The following is an 18,789-nucleotide window of genomic DNA, read 5'->3' on the forward strand; positions in this document are numbered from 1 at the left end:
TGCCATCAGACACTGCACCTGCCGCTCACCACACAAATGAACTTTAATCATCACGTGACTTTTCTGGCCTGTTTCCTCTTCCAGCCTGACGTTGTTACGATGAGCCCCTAAATGAGATGATGTATGTGAGGGTCTTTCAAAATGATCACGGGTTTTACAGACACAGGGGAATGATGGGGACCAGGGACAGGCCGCCTTGTCTTGTATCTCCAGGTGCTCAGTGAGGCTGGAGAAAAATACACACCAGCTGATCGTGGCAAACACTATGCCTGTGTCCACCCGAGCGACACCCTGTGTCACTCCTTTTACAATTCCCAGCTCCCCTCAGCTAGGTGGGGCCACATGACGGGGGCTCTGGCCAGCAGAGTGGGAGGAGGTGATGACTGCCACCTCCCAGCCCTGCACGTCTGCCACCCTCCGCATTCACTGCATGGCGAGACGGAGTCTTATGGACCCAACTGTGTCCCCGCTAATCCATCTGTTGAAGCCCTAACCCCCAATATGACTGTATTTGGAGATAGACCTTTTTTTTTTTTAATATTTAAATATATATTTATTTATTTACTTGGCTGCACCAGGTCTTAGTTGTGGCACGCAGGATCTTTTAGTTGTGACATGCAGCATCTAGTTGCCTGACCAGGGATCGAAGTGCAGAGTCTTAACCACTGGACCACCAAGGAAGTCCCTGGAGATAGGATCTTTAAGGAGGTAATTAAGGTTAAATGAGGTCATAAGGGTGGGCCCCTAAACCCATAGGACTGTGGCCTTAAAATACAGGGAGAAACACCAGAGCTCTCTCTCTCTCTCAGCACACACACAGGGCAAGGCCGCGTGAGGACACAGCAGGACAGCGGCCGTCTGCAAGCCTGGAGGAGAGGTGTCCCCAGAAATCAACCTTACTGGATCTTGATCTTGAACTTCAGCCTCCAGAACCATGAGAAATTTCTGTTGTGTGAGCCCTGCAGTCTGTGGCCTTCTGTTACGGCAGCCCGAGCAGACTGGTACAGAGAGTGTGGAAGATTGAATAAATGGCTGCAAATGCCCCTCACCTGCACCCACACCCCTTGAAATGTGACCTCCTCCCACTGAGAGGTGGACCCTACCCCGGAATCCAGCTCGCTTTGAGCAGCTCACGTCTGCTCTTTCTTTGGAACCCGGCCACCACCATGTGAACGGGCCCAGGCTAGCCTGCCGGATGACAAAAGACGTGTGGCCCGGTCACCCCACGGCCCCAGCCAAGAGCCAGTCAGCCCCGGGGGGCAGAACCGCCTAAGACCCACTGGCGACCCAGGTACGTGGCGGAGCCGGCCCAGGCGGCGAGAAGCACCCCGCCAAGCAAGGCCACGCTACCAACGCCCCCAGCATCGTGAGCTCAGTACGGGGCTGCTTGTACGTCACTGCGTTTGGATGCCATCTGTGTCATCGAAGCAGCATTCTGATACACAGTGTCTGGAAGCTCTGCAGAGAAGAAGCCTGGACCCCGTCGAGTCGCCACGGCCAAGGGCACCAGCAAACGTCCAAGCTGAGCAGAAGTCCGCACACAGCAGGCAGGATGAGTCGGGGAGAGGCCCCCACACGCATGTGTTGTGGTGAGGCCGCAGCACAGCAAAGACAAAGGCACGAAGGCTGCCGGGCGGGGCTGGGGGGAGGCGGAGTTATGTCAAGAGAACAACAGTTCGACTTAAAGCAGATTTCTCAACAGGAGTGACAGCAGACAACGGAACACCGCCCAAGTGCTGACAGAGAGTAACTACTGATGTGTGAGGTGAAATGCCAAGCGAACAGCACGAACAGCTTTATGGCAATAGATGTGGAAATGGAGACAGAAACACTCACGAAAGTGTAACTTCCTAAAACTAGCTCAAGAAGAAACAGCATTCTCAACAAGTCCCAGAGTATTAAAAAATGACTCAGTAGTTAAATAACATCCTGTAAAGAAAACACTGGGCCCAGGGAATTTTATAGGAGATTCTACCGAACTTTCAAAACACAGATCATTCCAGCTTTCTGCAGCCCTCCAGTGGATCATGAAAGAAGGGACATTCTTGAACTCATTCTATGAGATCAGTATAGCCATTCAAAGAGTATAAGACAGTCATTCCAAGAGCACACGAGAGGAAAATTACAGGCCAATGTCACTCAGAAACGTAAATGTAAAATCCTAAACAAAATTTAAGTAAATCCAAAAAAAGCTTATAACAAGTATGACAGAGTGTGTGAGCCAGGGTCCCAGCAGCTGACACTACATTAGGACAATTCAAGGAGGGATTATTCACAAAGCTGTGCTCTTGGAAGGAACCACACCTGTGTACATAAGGGGCACAGTACGTGACTGTGTAGCCCCGGGCCAGTTAGAGAGCCGTGGAACCACCTCTAGACCTGAGGTGGGGGGTTCCCTGAACCATGAAGGGGGCGTCATTTACATCTTGGGAGGATCATGGCCTTCAGTTAAGGGATCTGGGTGTATCCTTTGCTGGGGTACCATCACAAAGCACCACAGACTGGGGGCTTAACCAACAGAAATTGTCTCGCCATTCTGGAGGACAGAAGTCCAATATCAAGAGGTCAGCAGGACTGGGTCCTTCTGACGGTTGTGAGAACCTGCTCCAGGCCTCTGTCCTTGCCTTGTTGATGACCATCTCCCCCTGTGTCTCTTCACATCATCTTCTTTCTATGCATGTCTCTGTGTCCAAATTTCCCCTTCTTAGGGGAATGCGGTCATATTGGATCAGGCCCCACGCTACTGATCCCCTCTCCAAAGATCCTCTTTCCACATCAGGTCACATTCTGAGTTCCTAGGGGTTAGGACTCCAATATATGAACTTGGGGAGGACACAATCCAACCGATAACACTGAGGTGACCCCAGAAAAGGGAGCCAGGGAAATCAACACCCCAATCTCTCACCCACTCCTCTCTCCTCTGACCTCCTGCTGGGGCTCCCCCAAAGGGCACAGGAGCCCACTGACACAGCCCATCAAGATCAGCCTATGGGGCACAGGGCAAGGTGGGGAATAAATCTGGAGAAGCCGACGGAAGGTAGCTGGCTCCCACCCGACTCAGCACAGCTCACTACAGGAATGCAAGGTTGGCTTGACGTGAGACCATCTATAAATGCACGTCACCTCTTTAACAGAGCCACACTCAACACTCACAGGGGAGGAGATCAGGGAGAGCTCACGTCAGGCAAAGGTGCGGTGGGACTGAAGCAACACGCTTCCTGGAGGCCGAGAACAGGCGGTCGGAGGTCCCAGATTCACGAGTGGGAGCTGCCCCACCCTCCATGCTCCTGGGGCACCAGCACCAGCCTCTGCTGCCCTGGCTGCGGTCAGCGTGGTGGGGCTTCAGCAGCAAGTCCCGGTCCACTGAAGGGCTCTGAGCCCCACCCCCGGCACGTGGGGCGATGGGCACACACACTGTTGTCCTCCCAGCGCCCGTCTCTCTTCCTCCGGCTTTGCTGGGGGCAGTGCATGTCCCTGGTGATTTGTCTGGTCCTGTCATGACAATCCTGTTCCCTGCCCTCCCTGCTTCCTCTGCAGCTGGGTGTGGCCATGGGACCCCATTCAGGCAAATCACTCTCGCGTGACCACGGAGAGTGACTGGGAAAGGACCCGACAGGTCAGGCCTCTCAGGGCTCCAAAGGCTGAGTGAAGGGGGAGGGGCGGTACGGGAGAGAATGTTCTAGGCAGCAGTGGCAGCAGCGTCAGCAAGGGCCCTGGTCAGTTTCACGGACACAAGGAGGCCGGAGTGGTCAGAGTGCAGTTGGGGGGCAGAGGAGGGGCTGGAGGCAGGTGGAGTCAGACCACACAGAGACTGGGGGTAGGCTCCCAGATGGGGGGGTGACATGGAGGAAGCCCTGGCGTGTCACCGGGACAGGCGGCGAGACCCGGTCCAGGTGGGGCTGTGGAGATGACAGCAGAGGGGAGTAGGGACTGTGGGGAGAAGGACCCCACCCTCTGGGCTGCTCTGGGCAGGGGCCCCATGCCCAGAGCAGGATGGGTGGGGCTGGGGCTGGGGGCGCTGAATGCCACCCTCTTCCTGACCCTCCCTGAGACCAGGGGTCCCAGCTCCCCAGGGCACCCAGCGCCGGGCACCGCTCTGACCCACCCCCATACACCCAGGCCTCTTCTCCTGACCACAAATGTCATCACACCCCCACCCTGCTGTCCCATCAGGGACACTTGGGACACCCCAGCACCTCACTACAGCCCATCCCCCCCACACACACAACCCCACCCTCTTTGGCCTCAGCCACACTTCCTTACTTTGATTCAAATAAGCCACTACCAGGGGCTCCCCTGGTGGCGCAGTGGTTAAGAGCCCACCTGCCAATGCAGGGGACACGCGTTCGAGCCCTGGTCCGGGAAGATCCCACATGCCGCGGAGCAACGAAGCCCGTGCGCCACAACTACTGAGCCTGCGCTCTAGAGCCCGCGAGCCACAACTACTGAGCCCGCGTGCCACAACTACTGAAGCCTGCACGCCTAGAGCCCGTGCTCCGCAACGAAGAGTAGCCCCCGCTCACTGCAACCAGAGGAAGCCCACACGCAGCAACGGAGACCCAACACAGCCAATAAATACATAAACAAATAAACAAATTTATAAAATAAATAAATAAATAAGCCACTACCAGCCTCGTATCTCAGGACCTTTGCATGTGCTGCTTCCTCTGGCCCAGGATTCTGGGCCCTTCGGGCATCTCAGATTCCATCCCCACAGTGTCTTGCCTGGCTGGCACAACCCACTACCCTCCACTCACTCTGGCACTTGGGCTCCTCTCTTCCCCTGGTTTCCTTCAGAGGAAGTCTCCAGTTTTCCCCGCCTAGAAGACACGGCTGAGGGAGAGCTGCAGTCGGGCGGGCTGCCTTCTTGAAGCAAAATGATAGCCAGGGGTTTTCCAAATAACCTGTCTTTAAGTTCTAGCATGCCCTGCCGTGGGACAGCCCAGGGTGCCCGGACCCAAGCCCCACTTGCCTGCGGGAGGGTCTGAGAGGGGTCTGGCTGGGGACAGCTCTTGCTCTGGCGAAGGTCTAGTCTGGATCCCCTGTCCTGACTGCCCAGGCCATGGGGCCAGACCCTCCCTGTGGGGTCACAGGCTCCCTTCTCCTCTGAGCAGCTGGGGTGCTGGTTTGGGGCCCCCAGCCCTGAAGCCACAGCATCCACAAAGCTGGGTCGGGGGTCACGGCCTGGGGGCGGGGAAGGCTGAGCTGGCGGCAGCGGGACAGGCAGTGTGGGCCGGGGTCTTTTTGGAAACATGTTTATTGCCAGTGAGGAGGGAACGGCAGGAGGCACGATGTCCCCAGGGGTGGTCTCAGGAGGGATTCACAGGCCGCTTGGGGGGCCGAATCCGGTCTCTGATCCAGTCCACGTAACTGGCCACGCGGGTGTAGACGCCGGGCTTGTTGGGCTGCCCGCAGCCGTCACCCCAGCTGATGAGGCCGTACAGGTAGGCCACGCCGTTCTTCTCGCAGGCCAGGGGCCCGCCTGAGTCCCCCTGCGCAGAGCGGCCGGTCAGAGCCTGGGGCCCAGCTCGGGAGACCCACGGCTCAGCTCCTCGACACCCATGAAACAGTCCACCACCCCCTCACCCCAGGGTCCCTCGCCCCAACCCGGAACATGCCTCCAGAGCGGTCAGCCCTCGAGGTGGGCTTCCCGAGAGCTTGGGCACAGATGACATGGGTATTCCAAGTAAGCGAGCTGTCCCGCTTCCCCCAGCCGCAGAGACAGGGCGTCCTCCCAGCAGTGGGTTGCTGCGGCTTCCTCTCGTCTCCACAACCAGCGGCGTCCTCCAGCTGGCTCCCCCCCGCCCACCAGCACGCACCCCACGCGCACCAGGCAGCCCCGCGCTCCAGCAGAGGATATTCCCCGCTGGAAACACCCTCTTTGCCACCTGGCAAACCCCTATTCACCCCCTGGGGCAAGTGTCAGCGCCCCTTCCTCCATGAAGCCACCCTGACTTCCCCCAGGGCGCTTGCTGTACCACGTGGTCGAGTGTCGAGCCCCGACCCTTTGCCACCTGTGAGTTGTGTGACCTGGGAAGAGTGAGCAGACCTCTCTGGGCCTCAGTCTCCCCACCTATAAAAATGGGGAGTAAAGCAGCTTCTCCAGCTCAGCACTGATGTGCAGCCCCCTGAGGAGCCCTTGATAAACGGGACGCTGGGATCGGCTGATCGCTTGAGCCCATTTGGGGGAACTCTGGGTGAAAAGGGGTTTGGCCTTTGACGTCACGTGGACAGCCCTGCCCTTGGCTGGACAGCTGGCACGAGCCTGGGCTTTGGGATCCAGCCCCTCCCGGGCCTCAATCCCCGCCCCCTGTGAGCAGAGACCCCACTCCCGGCCCCCGGGCCTCCAGCAATAGCGAGCGCCCATCCTGGGGGTGCCACCAACCGGGAGATGGGCCTTCTGCCTGGGCTCCCGGCTGGCCCTGCGGGTCTGTCCCTTTTGGCTCTGAGCTCCCGGGGCGGCCGTCCTGGCTCACCTGGCAGGCGTCAGACCTGCAGTCGAAGTAGCCGGCGCACAGCATGTTGGGGCTGATGTCTGCCCCGTACACCTCCGGGCTGCTGCACTTGCGGTCGGCGACCAAGGGGACCAGGGCCTCCCGCAGCAAGCTGGAGTAGCCACTCACATCTGACGGCCGACAGGGGGCACTCAGCCTGGGCGAGGCTTGCAGGGCCGGGCCGCTGCTCCCCGGGGGCACGACGCTGGCCCCGTGCGCCCACCCCACTCACTCTCATCCTGGTGGCCCCAGCCCGCAATCTGGCACTTGTGCCCAGCGGGGAAGGCGCTGCCGGGCTCAGGCAGGCAGATGGGCTGGACGAACTGGGAACGGACAGCACAGCGCTCCCCCTTCTTCTCCAGCCGGATCAGGACTGCACGGGAGAGAGGCCGGGGCTCAGCCTGCGGCACGGGGGCCCACGATGGGCCAAAGGTGGCTGCTGAGTCACACGGGGCCCAGCCCCGCCGGGCAGAGGGGCTGTGGCCTGGGAGGCCCAGGAGGCAACAGGAGGGCCAGCAAGGCTGGCCAGCCAGGGTTTCCTCCAGCCAGGCCAAGGCCACTCGGCCACACCAGGCGCTCTAGCTGCCCTCCCCCCTGCCCTTCCCCACTCTGCCTCTCCTCCCCCTCCCCCTCCCTCCCACCCGTCCCCTGAGTGTCTGAGGACCCTCCCCTGCCTGGCACCCACTCCCAGCCTCTCTCCTGGCTCTGGCCCTGGGTGTGCACAGAGCACACAGCACCGGTCCCGAGCCTCACCGAGGTCATGGTCACTGGGGTTGAACACTGAGTACAGGGGGTACGGGATGTACTTCTCTATGCGGAACATCTGCGTCACGTCCGTCGTGCGGTTGAAGAAGTGTTGGCCCAGGACCACAGAGACACTTTCCCTGGGGGGGCTGTGCAGTGGGAGCTGGTGGCAGCATGACCCTCGGGCCCCTGAGGTCAGCTCGCCCCCTACCCACGGGGACAGAGCATCCGGTAGACAACCCCAGGAGGGTGACGCTGTGCAGGGCCCCCGCCCCCCCCCCAGGCCCTGGGAGAGACCTGAGCAGGGGCTGGGCTGTGGGCCGTAGTGCGGTAGGGAGTGGGGAGCTAGGGCCACAGCCCCCGTCCTGGCAGCACCGCCTCTAAGGCAGCGGCATGAGTGGCCCTGGGGGGCCTTGTGCAGGTCTAGGTGGGGTCTGCGCTGAAATGCGCCCGCGTTGGTGCGGATCCCAGCTCTGGGCACCGGTCCTGCCCCACGCCCCTGCTACAGGGGCACGTCTCCTGTGAAGTCACCTGTGGGTCCAGGAGCCTGAGCACTCCCCTCACCCCCCCGCACCTGCACACGAATGCCCTGTCCCACCCACCTCCACCAGCCCTGCTTGGCCCGGGCCAGGGACCAGGGTGCTGGGGTCCAGCCCACAGGGGACGGGCACCTCCATCCAGCTTGGCCCTCCCCAGCCCCTCCCTGGATGTCAGCAGAGGATGCCTGCTCCCCTCCTCCAGCCTCTTAACCACCCCCATCCCATCCATACTGGGGAGGCCTCAGGGGTCCTGTTTCACAGGTCACACAGCGGTCAGCACGGGGCAGGACTTGTGCCCACTGCCCCCCACCCCTACGCTGCAGTCCCCGGGGTGACTGGTGGGGACTCACCGTCGGACTCTCACGCTGCCAAGTCCCCAGACCCCGCTCACGTCCCACTCCCTGGGATGCCACTGTCAGGCCCGTTCCTTCCCACTGAACCCCCCCCAGAGAGAGCCCCCCACTCCCTACGGCAGAGCCTTGTTCCCATCACAGCCGTGAGGAGCGGGGGACGGGCTGGCCTTTCTTGCTCTGAGCTCGCTGCCCCCCACCCCTGGGGTGTGGGAGTGGGCCTCGCACCCCTGATCCTTCCCCCAGCCGCCAGCCCCAGCCAGCCCTCCGCTCCGGTAGCCCGCCGACTGGGCGGGGCCTCGGGCTCCCTGCGCCCCACGGTGCCACCAGCTCGGTCTGGGCGGGGGGCGGGGCCGGAAGGGGCGGGCCTTGCGAGGCACGGGCCACACCCACCGCCCTGCCGCGCACGCGCTGGCCGCCCCGCCCCGCCCCGCCCCTCCCTGAGCGGGGAGACCTGGAGCTCCCGGGGCGAGGACCAGGGCTGGGCGGCAACACGGGCAGGGACAGGGACAGCACCCCGGGGCAGGAATGGGGCGGGTCCCGGCAGTCTCCATGCCCACCACTGGGCTGAGCGCTGAGTCCCACCTGAGTCAGAGGGGCAACGGGGAACGGAGGGACCAAAGGACGGGGTTTACACGGGTAGGTGGCGGAACGTGGGGACACATGGGTGATGGTTAGGACAGGCGGGTGGGTGCGTAGATGGGTGGCGGGTGGAGAGTGGATGATGGGTGTATGGCCGGGTGGGTGGGCGGAGGCCTAGATAGCGGTGGGTGGAGAGGTGGATGGTTTGAGGGATGGCGCAGGGGTCATGGACACTGGGGCCAGAGCCGCTCACCTGTTGGAGAAGCAGTGGGCGGCAGACACCACCCAGCAGGTGTGGACAAGGCTCCCTGCACAGAAGCTGTTCCCGATGTAGATGGCGGCCAGCCAGGGGTGGGAGCCGGGCAGCGAGGACGAGCCGCCGATGATGCGTGGCCGTAGGAAGCTCCTCTTCTTGTGCCTCTTGCCACAGCTCTGGCGTCCGGCTGGTCCAGCTGCCGCGGGCCCAGGCAGGCTCAGCAGGGCCTCGGTGGGCGGGGGCTGAATTCTGGCAAGGGATTCTGGGAACACAGATCACCGGGTCACACCCCCCGTGTCCCTTCTGCACACCCCAGGCCAGAGAGGGTCCTGGCTGCGTCCACCATCCTCAGGTCCCCCGCCGTTCACCTGCCTCCTGCCCCAGCCTAGGCAGCTCGTCTGAAAGAGGGTCCCCAGCTCTGTCCCTGTGGGCACGTGACTTAATCTGAGCCTCAGTTTCCTTATCTGCAGGATGGGGAGAACCGTACCCAGTCACAAGGCTTTGTGGGAACCAGGGCGGCCTGGCACACCTGGCAGGTATTCATGTCCTTCCCAGCAGCCTGGGACCCCAGAGCCAACTCGGGATGGTCAGAGAGCCCTGGGGCATGGGGCCAGGGGGCGGGCTGGCCTCACGGAGCAGCCCACTCCCAGGGTCTGACCCCAGGGTACTCACATTATCCACATGCACCCACACTTCTCTGTCTCTGGGGACCATCCTGGCACAGTGCAGCCCGGCTGGACCACCCAGAGGACCCAGCGACCAACTTGCCTGCTCTGACCTCTGGTGTCAACCCACTGCGTGGCCTTGGACCAGCCCTGCTCTGGTGAGCCTCAGTTTCCCCATCTCTCCGATGGGGCCGTGGTCCTCCGGAGAGAGGAGGCCTGGCATGCGGGTGGAGTGGGTTGGGCCACGGGGGGAACCGTGGTGATCTCAGCGGGGGCGGGGCCGGCGCTGCCCCCACCCTGCTGCTTCCGACCCGCCACCAGCTGCGCGCACCGCAGGCTGCCAGGCGGCAGTACTCCCAGGAGAGCGCGCTGTCCTTCACCACGTAGCACCAGGGCCTCTCGTCCTTGTCCGGGTTCCTGGGGTGCAGGGAGAAGCAGGTGGGCAGGGCAGTCAGTCACGGCCCCTCAGTGACGGGTGGGAGGAGGGAGCTGGCGACCCCTAGCTGGGTGCGGCTCCTGGCATTCTGCCCACCCCCACCCCACAGCCTTTGGCCCCTTCTGCAGGTGGTTCCGATCCCTGGCCCTGGGCTCCTCTCGCTGCGCAGCCTCCCAAGCCGAGGGGTCAGGACCCAGGGACAGGCCCTGCCCGCCCAGTGCTGACCGGCAGTAGGCGTGGGGCCCCAGGCCGAGGAGGGCCGCGGCGCCCACAGAGTCCACGTGCAGCTCCTGGTAGAGCAGGTCGGAGTTCCAGGCCAGGCAGCTGAGGCCCGAGGCCGCCGTGCTGGCCACACCTCTGTACTCGGTGCCGCTCCCCACGAAGCAGGGCTGGGCCGGCACTGTGGGCGGCACGGTGCGCGGTGAGCCTGGGCCCCAGGACGCGGGGCCACACAGCTCCGAAGCCGAGCGACTCACCAATGTTGCAGAGCCGCCCGGCGTGGTCTGGGGGGCAGGCGCACACGGTGGTCCCGGTGGCCACGATCAGGTGACAGGTGCCCCCGTTCAAGCAGGGGCTGCTCAGACAAACTGGGGGGAGGGCTCAGAAGCTGGGCCTCGAGGGGCAGGGGCAGGGCCTGGTTCCCACCCGGTGCCCGTCTCTGGGTGGCCCTGGACGAGCCCCTTCCCCGGGTGGGAGGCCCAGCCATACGGCCCGCCCCGCCCCCCCCGTACCTGTGTGGCGGGTGCCCTGGCACCGGACCTGGCCCCCCACACACTCGCACTGTTCCACTCGGCCCCGGTGCACGCGGGCCCAGCGATCGCCCACCTCCAGGTACTCGTAGCGGCTCTCGTCAAAACATTTCTCTGGGGGCGGCACAGTGAGCCCCTGCTCCCCGCGCGTGCGGCAGGCGCCCCCCCTGCCCTGCAGCCCTCCACCCCGCTCACCCGTGCCGCAGTCCTTGCCGGTGAAGGCCACGGGGCAGGTGCAGTGGTACGACTCGGGGTCCTGGGTGCTGGAGCACGAGCCCCCGTTGAGGCAGGGGCTAGAGGCACAGGGATCCGGGGCAGCTGGGCACACGCAGCACGGAGGGGTGTGTCTGAGAGCCCGGCCAGGCCTCGTGACCCCCTCCCCACGCCGTGACTCTCCCTGATTGACGAGGGCCCGCCACCTTAAAGATGCCCCTCCTGGGTTCCTTGGTGTGTACGTGCCCTGGGAGTGAGCGCAGGCCTTCCCCCTCCTCACCACATCCTCTGCCCAGCTCTCAGACCCCAGGCAAGTGGGCCTCTGGCTCTGTATCCAGCACCCTGAAAGCCCGACCCCCATCAGGCAGCGCAGTCCTCTTCCGTGTGCCCTGGGACCCTTGTAAGCGGGGCTGCCAGCACCACACCCTGCGGACCCCTTGGGCCCTCTCCATGTCCAGGGCTGTTCCTGTGCAGCCGCAGGGCCCAGCCTGACCACCAGGGGGCGCTTTGACCCTGGCAATGGCCAAAGCAGCTATGTGGCCCCCAGAGACGGCAGGACCCTGCGGGGCAGGGTGTTCCCCACTCCCCACTCCTGCAGGCCCCGAGGCCTGCAGTGGGATGAACCCCGAAGCTCCCTCCTGCACACCAGGCAGGACCCCAGCCCCAGGTCAGCTCTGACGCCCTTCAAGCTCACCGCCACCCCCGGCCCAGCCCCTTCCTAGCTTGCACTCAGGTCCAGACCCCCGGCACCCACCTGGGCCCTCCCGGGGAGTGGAAGCCTGCACACAGTAGCCCCAGGCCCTGTCCCGGTCATAGTTGTGAGTCGTGGCACACCTGGGGGTGATGCATGCGGTGACGTGGGGGTCCCAGGCCAGAGACCCGCCCACCCTAACCCCGACTCACGCAGGGACCCACGCTGACCACTCTGGGGCTCTCTCCCATTCACTCCCTCATTCATTCATTCACTACATCTGCTGTGTGCCAGGCTCGGTGTGGGGTCCAGAGGGCAGGCAGCAGCAGCGTCTCCAGGGTGGACACGGGGCGTGGGGACTGGGACCCACCACTTCCTGTGGGCGCTGCCCTCTGTAGTGCAGGAGTGGACCATGCGGCCGCCATAGCGGAAGGGGAACCTGCAGGGCTGCCCGGCCTCGGTGAGCACTGCTAGAGGAGACACAGGGGTCAAGGGCTCCCGCGCTGGTCACCTCCCAACCCCCATCACATACCCCACTCCCTAGGTGCTGCTGTGTTCCTCCAGACCCCCCATCTAGGTGTAGCCTGCCACCTCCTCCAAGAAGCCTTCCTGACCCACCTGTGTCCCTAGGGCTGCTATTGGAGGGGGCTGCCCTGGGCAGGTGGATAAGCCCCCCACCATGGGGTCCCTCTGCCTTGGGCGCTGTCGCTGTGGCTGGGGTCCTGGGGGTCACCGAGGTTACGGGGATCGCGGGAGTCCCAGGGGTCACTGTGGCGTTATATTCTGGGGGTTCCGTTTGGTTCTAGGAAGAGCCGAGAGGCCTGTGATGGGGTCGGTGTGGGATGGACCCCCCTCACACTCAGGCCCTGACTCAGTTTCCATATTGGGGCCCTGAGGTCTTGGAGTAGGGACCAGGGGACACTGGCTGTCCCAAGGCCTCAGCTGGACTCTGTCCTCTCCCCTCCCACCGAGTCCAAGGAGTCAGGCTGAGCTGGCTCAGGGTCTGCCAGGCTGGCACCACCGCCCTCCAGGCTCGAACCCCGGGGGTCTGTTCTGGGGGACGGACAAGAGCAGCTGCGAGGCCTTCAGAGGCACCCCCCCCCCACCCCCACCTCAAACACGTGGACCCAGCAGAGGCCCAGAGAGGCGAACAGTCTCCATGGCCCTGGGTGGGGGCCAGCAAGTTGGATCCCCAGGCCCCCTGTCCCCCAGGCCAGCCCAGCACGCCCACCTCCCCCCCGGCAGGCTGGCTGTCGCCACACTGGGCCCTTCACCCACCCCACACCCTGCCCTGGCCTCAGCCCCAGGACCCAGAGTGGGCACGGAGAGCCCATGATCACAGTGCGGTGGGGTCAGTGCTCACCCTGCCAGCCTGGGGCTGAGCCCCTCGAGGCACCAGCAGCAGCAGCAGGAGCAGGGACAGCCCAAGTGGTGGGCAGGGGCTGGGGACCCCGGCCCAGCGCCCCATGGCTCCTCCTGGGCTGGCGTGAGGAGCGGCAGGAGGCGGGAGCGGAGTGGCCAGGGCAGGTGGGGGTCAAGGCCGCCTGGAAATGATTAACCCCGGGTGCCTCCCGTGCCAGGCCTACACGTCCCCCATGTCTGCTGCCCAGCTCACCCTGCCTGAGCCAGCCGTCCCCTCTGGCCTCAGCCGTGCTGGTCCTGGACCTGACAATGTCCTCGAATCTCAGCTGCGACGCCTCCTCCAGGAAGTCTTCCAGGATGACACGGCAGGAAGGGGCCTGGACCCCCACAGCCCCAGCTTCCGGTCCCTACCTGCCCACAGGGCTGGCCACTGTCTATTTGTGAGCTATACTAACCAGAGCACCTACAGATGCTGAGCCCTTTTGAGGGCCCAGGCCTGGAGCATGGGGTGTGGCCCCCTGGCCAGCAAGAGGCCAGGCACAGAGAGGAGGGTGTGTGCACCGTTGCACACAGTGCCCCCCAGGACAGGGATCTCTGCCGCCCTTTTCTGCAGCACTTCTGCCTGTGCCTCCCAGGACGAGCCTGGGGTGGGGCCTCCGGGGGGAGGGGGAGTGGAGCGGAGGAGGTGGGCAATACCAGAGCCCTGCCTGCTGTCCTAGCTCCCCTCCCCCACTGCTCCTGGACCCGCTGGGGCACCCCCTCAGGAAGCCCTCTCACCCCTGGGCTTCCCCATCGTAGCCAGGACCACCCGTGCCATCCCACCTCTGTCCTGGGCTGCCCTCCTCCCCATCCCAAGCCCTGGCCAGGCACCAGGGCCACAGAGACCTGGCTTGGGGTCCTGCCCAGGTCTGTGAACGGATACTGGGGTGTCGCCCCCCGGATGCGGCCACAGTTGTCGCCCCAGCTGGCCCCGTGGTTCGTGACTGCGGCTGCAGGCAGAGCTGCCACGGGAAACTCTTCTGCAATTTGAGGGGCCGCGGAGGCGGCGGGGGGTGGGGTGGGTGGCCCAGTCCCCATGAGTCAGCTCAGCTGCCTGCACGGGGCGGAGAGAAGGGCTGGCCTGGGGATGGGCCTGGCACTGCAGCTGTCTCACTGTGCACCCCCAAATCGCACTCTCTCTGGGCCCCCGGTTTCCCCTGTGCAGACGGAGGGAGAGCAGAAACTGAGTGGGCACCCAGCTTGGCACACGGTGGGTGCCGGCCCCTCTCTTCCACGCGGGCACCCCCAGCTCAGAGCACAGCCCCCCAGGAGCGTGCAGAGCAGCCCCAGCGGCCCAGGGCGCCCTCAGGTCTAGGGCCCTTCTGACAAGCCTGACGTGCATCTCGGAGGAGGGAGGGGTGCCGGGGGCCCCTCAGCATTCAGCAGCTCAGCGCCGGGGTTCCGCCGAGGCACCTGGGCCGATGGCACCGTCTCTATCTGCCCTGCCCACTGGCCTGGCCTGCCACCCCGTCCCCTCCCGGCTCGCTCAAGCCTCAGGACCTCTGCACAGGCTGACGCTCTTTCCCAGGCCTCCTGGGCAGGGCAGTCAGGCTTCCCCTGAGACGGTCCCTCCACAGAGAGGCCCTGCCAGACCACCTCTCTAAATGAGGCCAAGGGCAGGGGGTTGGGTCAGAGTGGCCTGAAGGGTCCCCAGGCCAGGCTCTGCCCCCACCGGCGGCCACCCCAAGAGGAGCCCCTGCACTGAGCTGCAGGAGGCGCTGTGACGTGGACAAGACCAGGGCCCTGGACGGGGCAGGACCACGTCCCACTGCCCACAGGCTAGGCCTCACGCCCCGCTAGGCCAGCCTTATTTCCCTGCCCACCTCTGACCTCACCCCCGAGAGCCGGCTCTCCCCAGCCCCCTGCCGATACACGCACAGGGCCACGGGAACAACGGCTCCCTGAGGGCAGGGTCCGGGCCCCAGGACCAGGCACGAGGCCGACGACCCGGTCCTCAAAGACGCTTTATTGCGGGAAGGCTGGATGCCGAGCGGGAGCTGGGGCGGGGGCCGGGGAGCCCTGAGCCAACGCTGGTGAGTGTCCGGGGCCAGGACCCTCCCCGCCCTCTGCTGGTTCGGCCCCCAGGAGTGGCTGAGGAGGCCCGTCCGAGGCCCTCGAGATAGGCTTGGGCTGCCCCTTCGGGATCTTTGCTCTCCATGTGTGTGTCCAGGCAGGCGGCTCGGACGCCGGGTCGGGAGGGAGGGACGGCGGGCAGGGTCGGGTCCGCGGGCGGCAGCCTCAGACGAAGGTGGCGTGGTGTGGGCCGGCCTTGGGCTTGGTGGGTCCCCCCAGGACGGGGCTCAGGCCGGGGCGGTCTGATGTCGGGGTCCCGCTGGCCCGTGACCTCCGGGGGCCCGTCCACACCCCCGGGACGCTGCTGCCCAGCCCAGGTGCTGAGCCAGCCACACGGTCCACGTCGACGATCGTGCTGACTGGGAGGCCTCGGCTGCCTCGGGCCCCACCTCCTGCCGCAGGGAGAAGAGAGAGGCTGTCACCTGTCTGCCCACCCTGGGCTGGAGACCCCACCCCACCCTCCTGGCACAGACGGTGGCAAGGGGCTCCTGAGACCCCCACGTGCATCCCAGGGGCAGGCGACCTCCGACCTGGGGCCCCCCGGGCCTGGCGCAGGGAGCCCTCTGCAGCAGGGAGGGTCCCAGGCCGAGGGAGCTGCAGGCTGCAGGGGAGCAAGCTGGGGGAGGGGGTCTGGGGGCGCAGGGCCCAGGTTCCGTGTGGTGGGACCGGCGCGGCCCCTCACCTGTCACGGGGACACCTGCACCCTGTCCTCGCCCGGCGCAGCCAGGACAGTGGGGACGGCCCACCCACTAGGGTGCTGTCCGCCCAGCTGGGGCCCCCTCTGGGGAGGAGCTCACAGGCCGGGCGGCACCCGAGCCCCTGCAGCTCCCCACCGACGCCCGGCCTCGCCCCGCCACCTCCTCCTCACTCTCTCTGGGTGCATCAGGGGCACCCGCCCCCAGACGACACCGCGCTGCCCCTCGCCAGGGCGGGGCGGGGGGAAGGGGTGCGTGGCTGTGCGTGGGTTTGCGTCGCGGGAAGGAGCACGTGGTGCCTCTCGGTGGGCGCTGAGATGGCGGAGGAGCTGGGGCGGGGGGGTCCCAGGGCCCCTTAGCGGGATACAGTCGCCCCTGGGGTGGGGGGTGGCCGAGGAGGGCCATGTGGGGGACGGTCTCGTGAGAAACCTCCCAGCCACATCCGCTGCGCCTCTCAGACACCCCCATGGCCCGTCCCGCAGCTCAGGTTCAGGGCCGGGCCCCTCCACTCCTCCTCGGGGGGCTGTCTGCAGCCAAGGGGCCATCGGGGAGGGGCTCCAGGGGGAGGCATGCTGCTGGGCCGAGGGAGGACCAAGCACTGGGTGTGGGTTGCTCCAGACGGGGCTGGACCCTCAGCACTCTGGGTCTCCATCCACAGAACTCGCCGCCTGGTGTCTCTGAGGGCTGCGGCTCCAAGCGGGGCAGGGGCCTGAGCCCCACCGCCGATGCCCCCCAGGGCCCTCGCGACCTGGCCATGCGGTTGTCCACCTGCCGGTTGACCCGGGCCTACCTCTTTAGCCTCACAAACTCTGAGTCCTTCACGCTCTCCTACCCCATCAGCAACACCCCAGGCCGAGTGCCCCTTGCTCCACCCTACCCTACCGCCTGCCCCGTTCCAGGCTGCTCAGTGGTCAGCCAGGCCTCTGCCTTCAAGTCCCCACCTAGGCCCCAGGAGTTCCAGGCTGCCTGAAACTGCCTTGGAAGCTTTTAGATCCCGGGCTGGGCAGCCACACCTCCCTGCCAACCACCCCAGCAGGCTGTCCCTGTGCTGTCACCATGGCTGGTCCCCGGGGGGGCCCCTGGGGGACAGAGGTGCAGTCCCCAGGAACCAGGTCGGTGGGGGCAGGGCACAGGGCGCTCGGCAGGCACCCTCAGCCTCGGCTCCCTCCACCGAGCCCCCCCAGGGCTCGCCCCGGGGCCAGGGGCCAGGCAGAGCCCCAGGCCCTGGTGTGGCCAGGTGTAGGGGGGAGGCTGGCGTGTCTGGGAGCCTGGGAGCCAGGGACCCTCAGGTGCCTGGGGTGCAGGGGGAGCCCCAGCCCCGGGCTCCCAGTGGGCAGGCTGGAGGAGGAGTCCAGGCACAGGGACACAGGGTCCTGCTCCGCTGACCGCCCCTCCCGGGCCTGGCTGGTGGAGGTGAAGACTCTGCTCCCCGCGTGGGTCTGAGGCCTACGTGCGGGAGTGGGGACGGCCGTGGGGGTCAGGAGCCTTGCTTCCCCTTGCAGGAGCTGCTCTGTGGCCCCCAGAACCCCGGGGCAGGTCCGAGCCTGCGAGAGGGGCTTGCGTCCCCTCTGATCTATCTAACGGAGGTGGCAGCAGGAGCCTTTCCCGGGCCTCCACGGGCATGGGCCTGACTCAGGGCCTCACAGGGGCTGCTCGGCCGTGGCGCCCTGTTTGGGTGCAGCAGCGGGAAGCGCTGGCGGGAAAAGGTGTCTCTGGGGATCCAAGGGCCCACGTGCAGCAGCCATGACTAGGAGCTGCTCCAGACAGCCCGTCTGTTAGTCATTTAACAAACCTTCAGCTTGGGCCTTCTGGACCCACCCCTCCCCTGCTTGTCAGCGGCTTCCCAGGGCCAGCAGATGATGGGGTGGGGCTGGTCTGCGCTTGGACTGGGGGCCGTGGAGAGAGGCAGGGCTTTGCTCCTCAAACAACTGTCCCCATCTGGGGCATTTGTCTGGAGCATTGAGGCCCGTGACCCCATGCAGGTTGAGGGGCACGGCCCTTTCCTGTCCAGCCCCATTTGGACCCCCCAGGAGGACAGAGGCCGGCAAGGGGGAGGGGCCTCAGCCACGGGCCTCTCTGACGCCTGGGCAGCTCGGGTGCGCTCAGGATGGGGAGGGACGCCTGCCTCTGTGGACGGGAAGCTCGTCCACGGGCCAGGGACGGGCGTGTCACAGGGAGGGTGGCTGCGGTCCAGGCCCTTCCTGCCTGCCCGCCCAGACTTGCTCTCCTGAGGAAGTGGCAGCCCCAGGCCTGTGACTCACTGTCAGGGGCCCAGCCCCGCGCGGCAGGCGGACGTCACGGCCTCCGTGCCAGGGCCTGCCCGGGGCGGCTGCCCTCCCAGCTTCCCGAAGTTCCCCTTGGCTCTCCTGGCGGGGGCAGCAGCACGGGGGACCCTCCAGGCCTCGGGGCCCGCCGCTCCCGAAGGGAGCCGGGTCTGCCCTGTTCATGAGGTTCGCTCCCGGCGCCAGCTCACCCGGGCCTCCGTCCCACGTCCCTCGGACACGCGCACGCGGGGCCGGAGCCAGAGCCGCATCCCCCGCCCCTCAGGCTGCCCTGCTGACCCCTCGTCTCCCCAGGGACCACGGGCCCTGCCCCCCCGCTGATTCCAACTCTGCACAGTCAGGCCCTCCCTCAGGGTGCCCTGCTGGAGCCTCGTGGCAATTGGGACCCCAAGAGCCCCTCCCGAGAGCCCACCTATCAGCCCCTGGCCGGCGGCCAGGTCTGCCCTGGCCCTCAAGGCTCCACATCGGGAGAAGGTGCAGGCCGAGTCAGGACCGTCCTCCTGGGCCCGGCGGGGGCGGGGCTGCGTGGTGGAGCCAGGGCGGTGGGTGCAGCCTGACCCCTTGGCCGTCTCCAGCTCTCCCTGGGTGCTGAATCAAAGCTCCTCATTCAGCAGACCTG

At 65.5% G+C, this 18,789-nt stretch overlaps 2 protein-coding genes across 7 annotated transcripts in view; both read right to left on the bottom strand.

Annotated features, from left to right (window-relative positions):
• Positions 1–5,241: 5,241 nt before the first annotated feature.
• On the bottom strand, positions 5,242–13,250 carry HGFAC (HGF activator). 5 transcript variants are annotated; one of them, XM_036852325.1, is made up of 14 exons: positions 13,083–13,250; positions 12,338–12,521; positions 12,090–12,186; positions 11,783–11,862; positions 11,011–11,133; positions 10,798–10,929; positions 10,543–10,653; positions 10,292–10,466; positions 9,962–10,047; positions 8,963–9,227; positions 7,248–7,387; positions 6,727–6,867; positions 6,477–6,625; positions 5,242–5,492 (listed from the first exon to the last, which is right to left on the bottom strand). In XM_036852325.1, the coding sequence occupies exons 1-14, from the start codon at positions 13,185–13,187 to the stop codon at positions 5,310–5,312; spliced, it is 1,971 nt and encodes a 656-aa protein (XP_036708220.1). In that variant the 5' UTR covers positions 13,188–13,250; the 3' UTR covers positions 5,242–5,309. The 5 variants fall into 5 exon arrangements, with proteins under 5 accessions (XP_036708220.1, XP_036708219.1, XP_036708221.1 ...); XM_036852324.1 differs by having other exon boundaries at positions 12,090–12,189; XM_036852326.1 differs by lacking the exons at positions 11,783–11,862; positions 12,338–12,521.
• A 1,831-nt stretch (positions 13,251–15,081) lies between these two features.
• The window catches only part of RGS12 (regulator of G protein signaling 12), a 121,847-nt gene continuing 118,139 nt past the window's right edge, over positions 15,082–18,789 (bottom strand). For both annotated transcript variants that reach the window (XM_036852322.1, XM_036852321.1), the window contains one exon: positions 15,082–15,585. In XM_036852322.1, the coding sequence (XP_036708217.1) occupies positions 15,359–15,585 (227 nt within the window). In that variant the 3' untranslated portion in view covers positions 15,082–15,358. The remainder of the gene's footprint in view (positions 15,586–18,789) is intronic.

This window comes from Balaenoptera musculus, chromosome 5, assembly GCF_009873245.2.
Source record: "Balaenoptera musculus isolate JJ_BM4_2016_0621 chromosome 5, mBalMus1.pri.v3, whole genome shotgun sequence".
In the NCBI taxonomy this organism is placed as follows: Eukaryota; Metazoa; Chordata; class Mammalia; order Artiodactyla; family Balaenopteridae; genus Balaenoptera; species Balaenoptera musculus.

Coding starts and splice junctions, on each gene's coding strand:
- HGFAC (XM_036852324.1), bottom strand. CDS start 13,187: ATGGGGCGCTGGGCCGGGGTCCCCAGCCCCTGCCCACCACTTGGGCTG. Junction 12,522..13,082: donor CTCAGCCCCAGGCTGGCAGG/GTGAGCACTGAC, acceptor GGCTCTTCCTAG/AACCAAACGGAACCCCCAGA. Junction 6,868..7,247: donor CCCCAGTGACCATGACCTCG/GTGAGGCTCGGG, acceptor TCTCCCGTGCAG/TCCTGATCCGGCTGGAGAAG.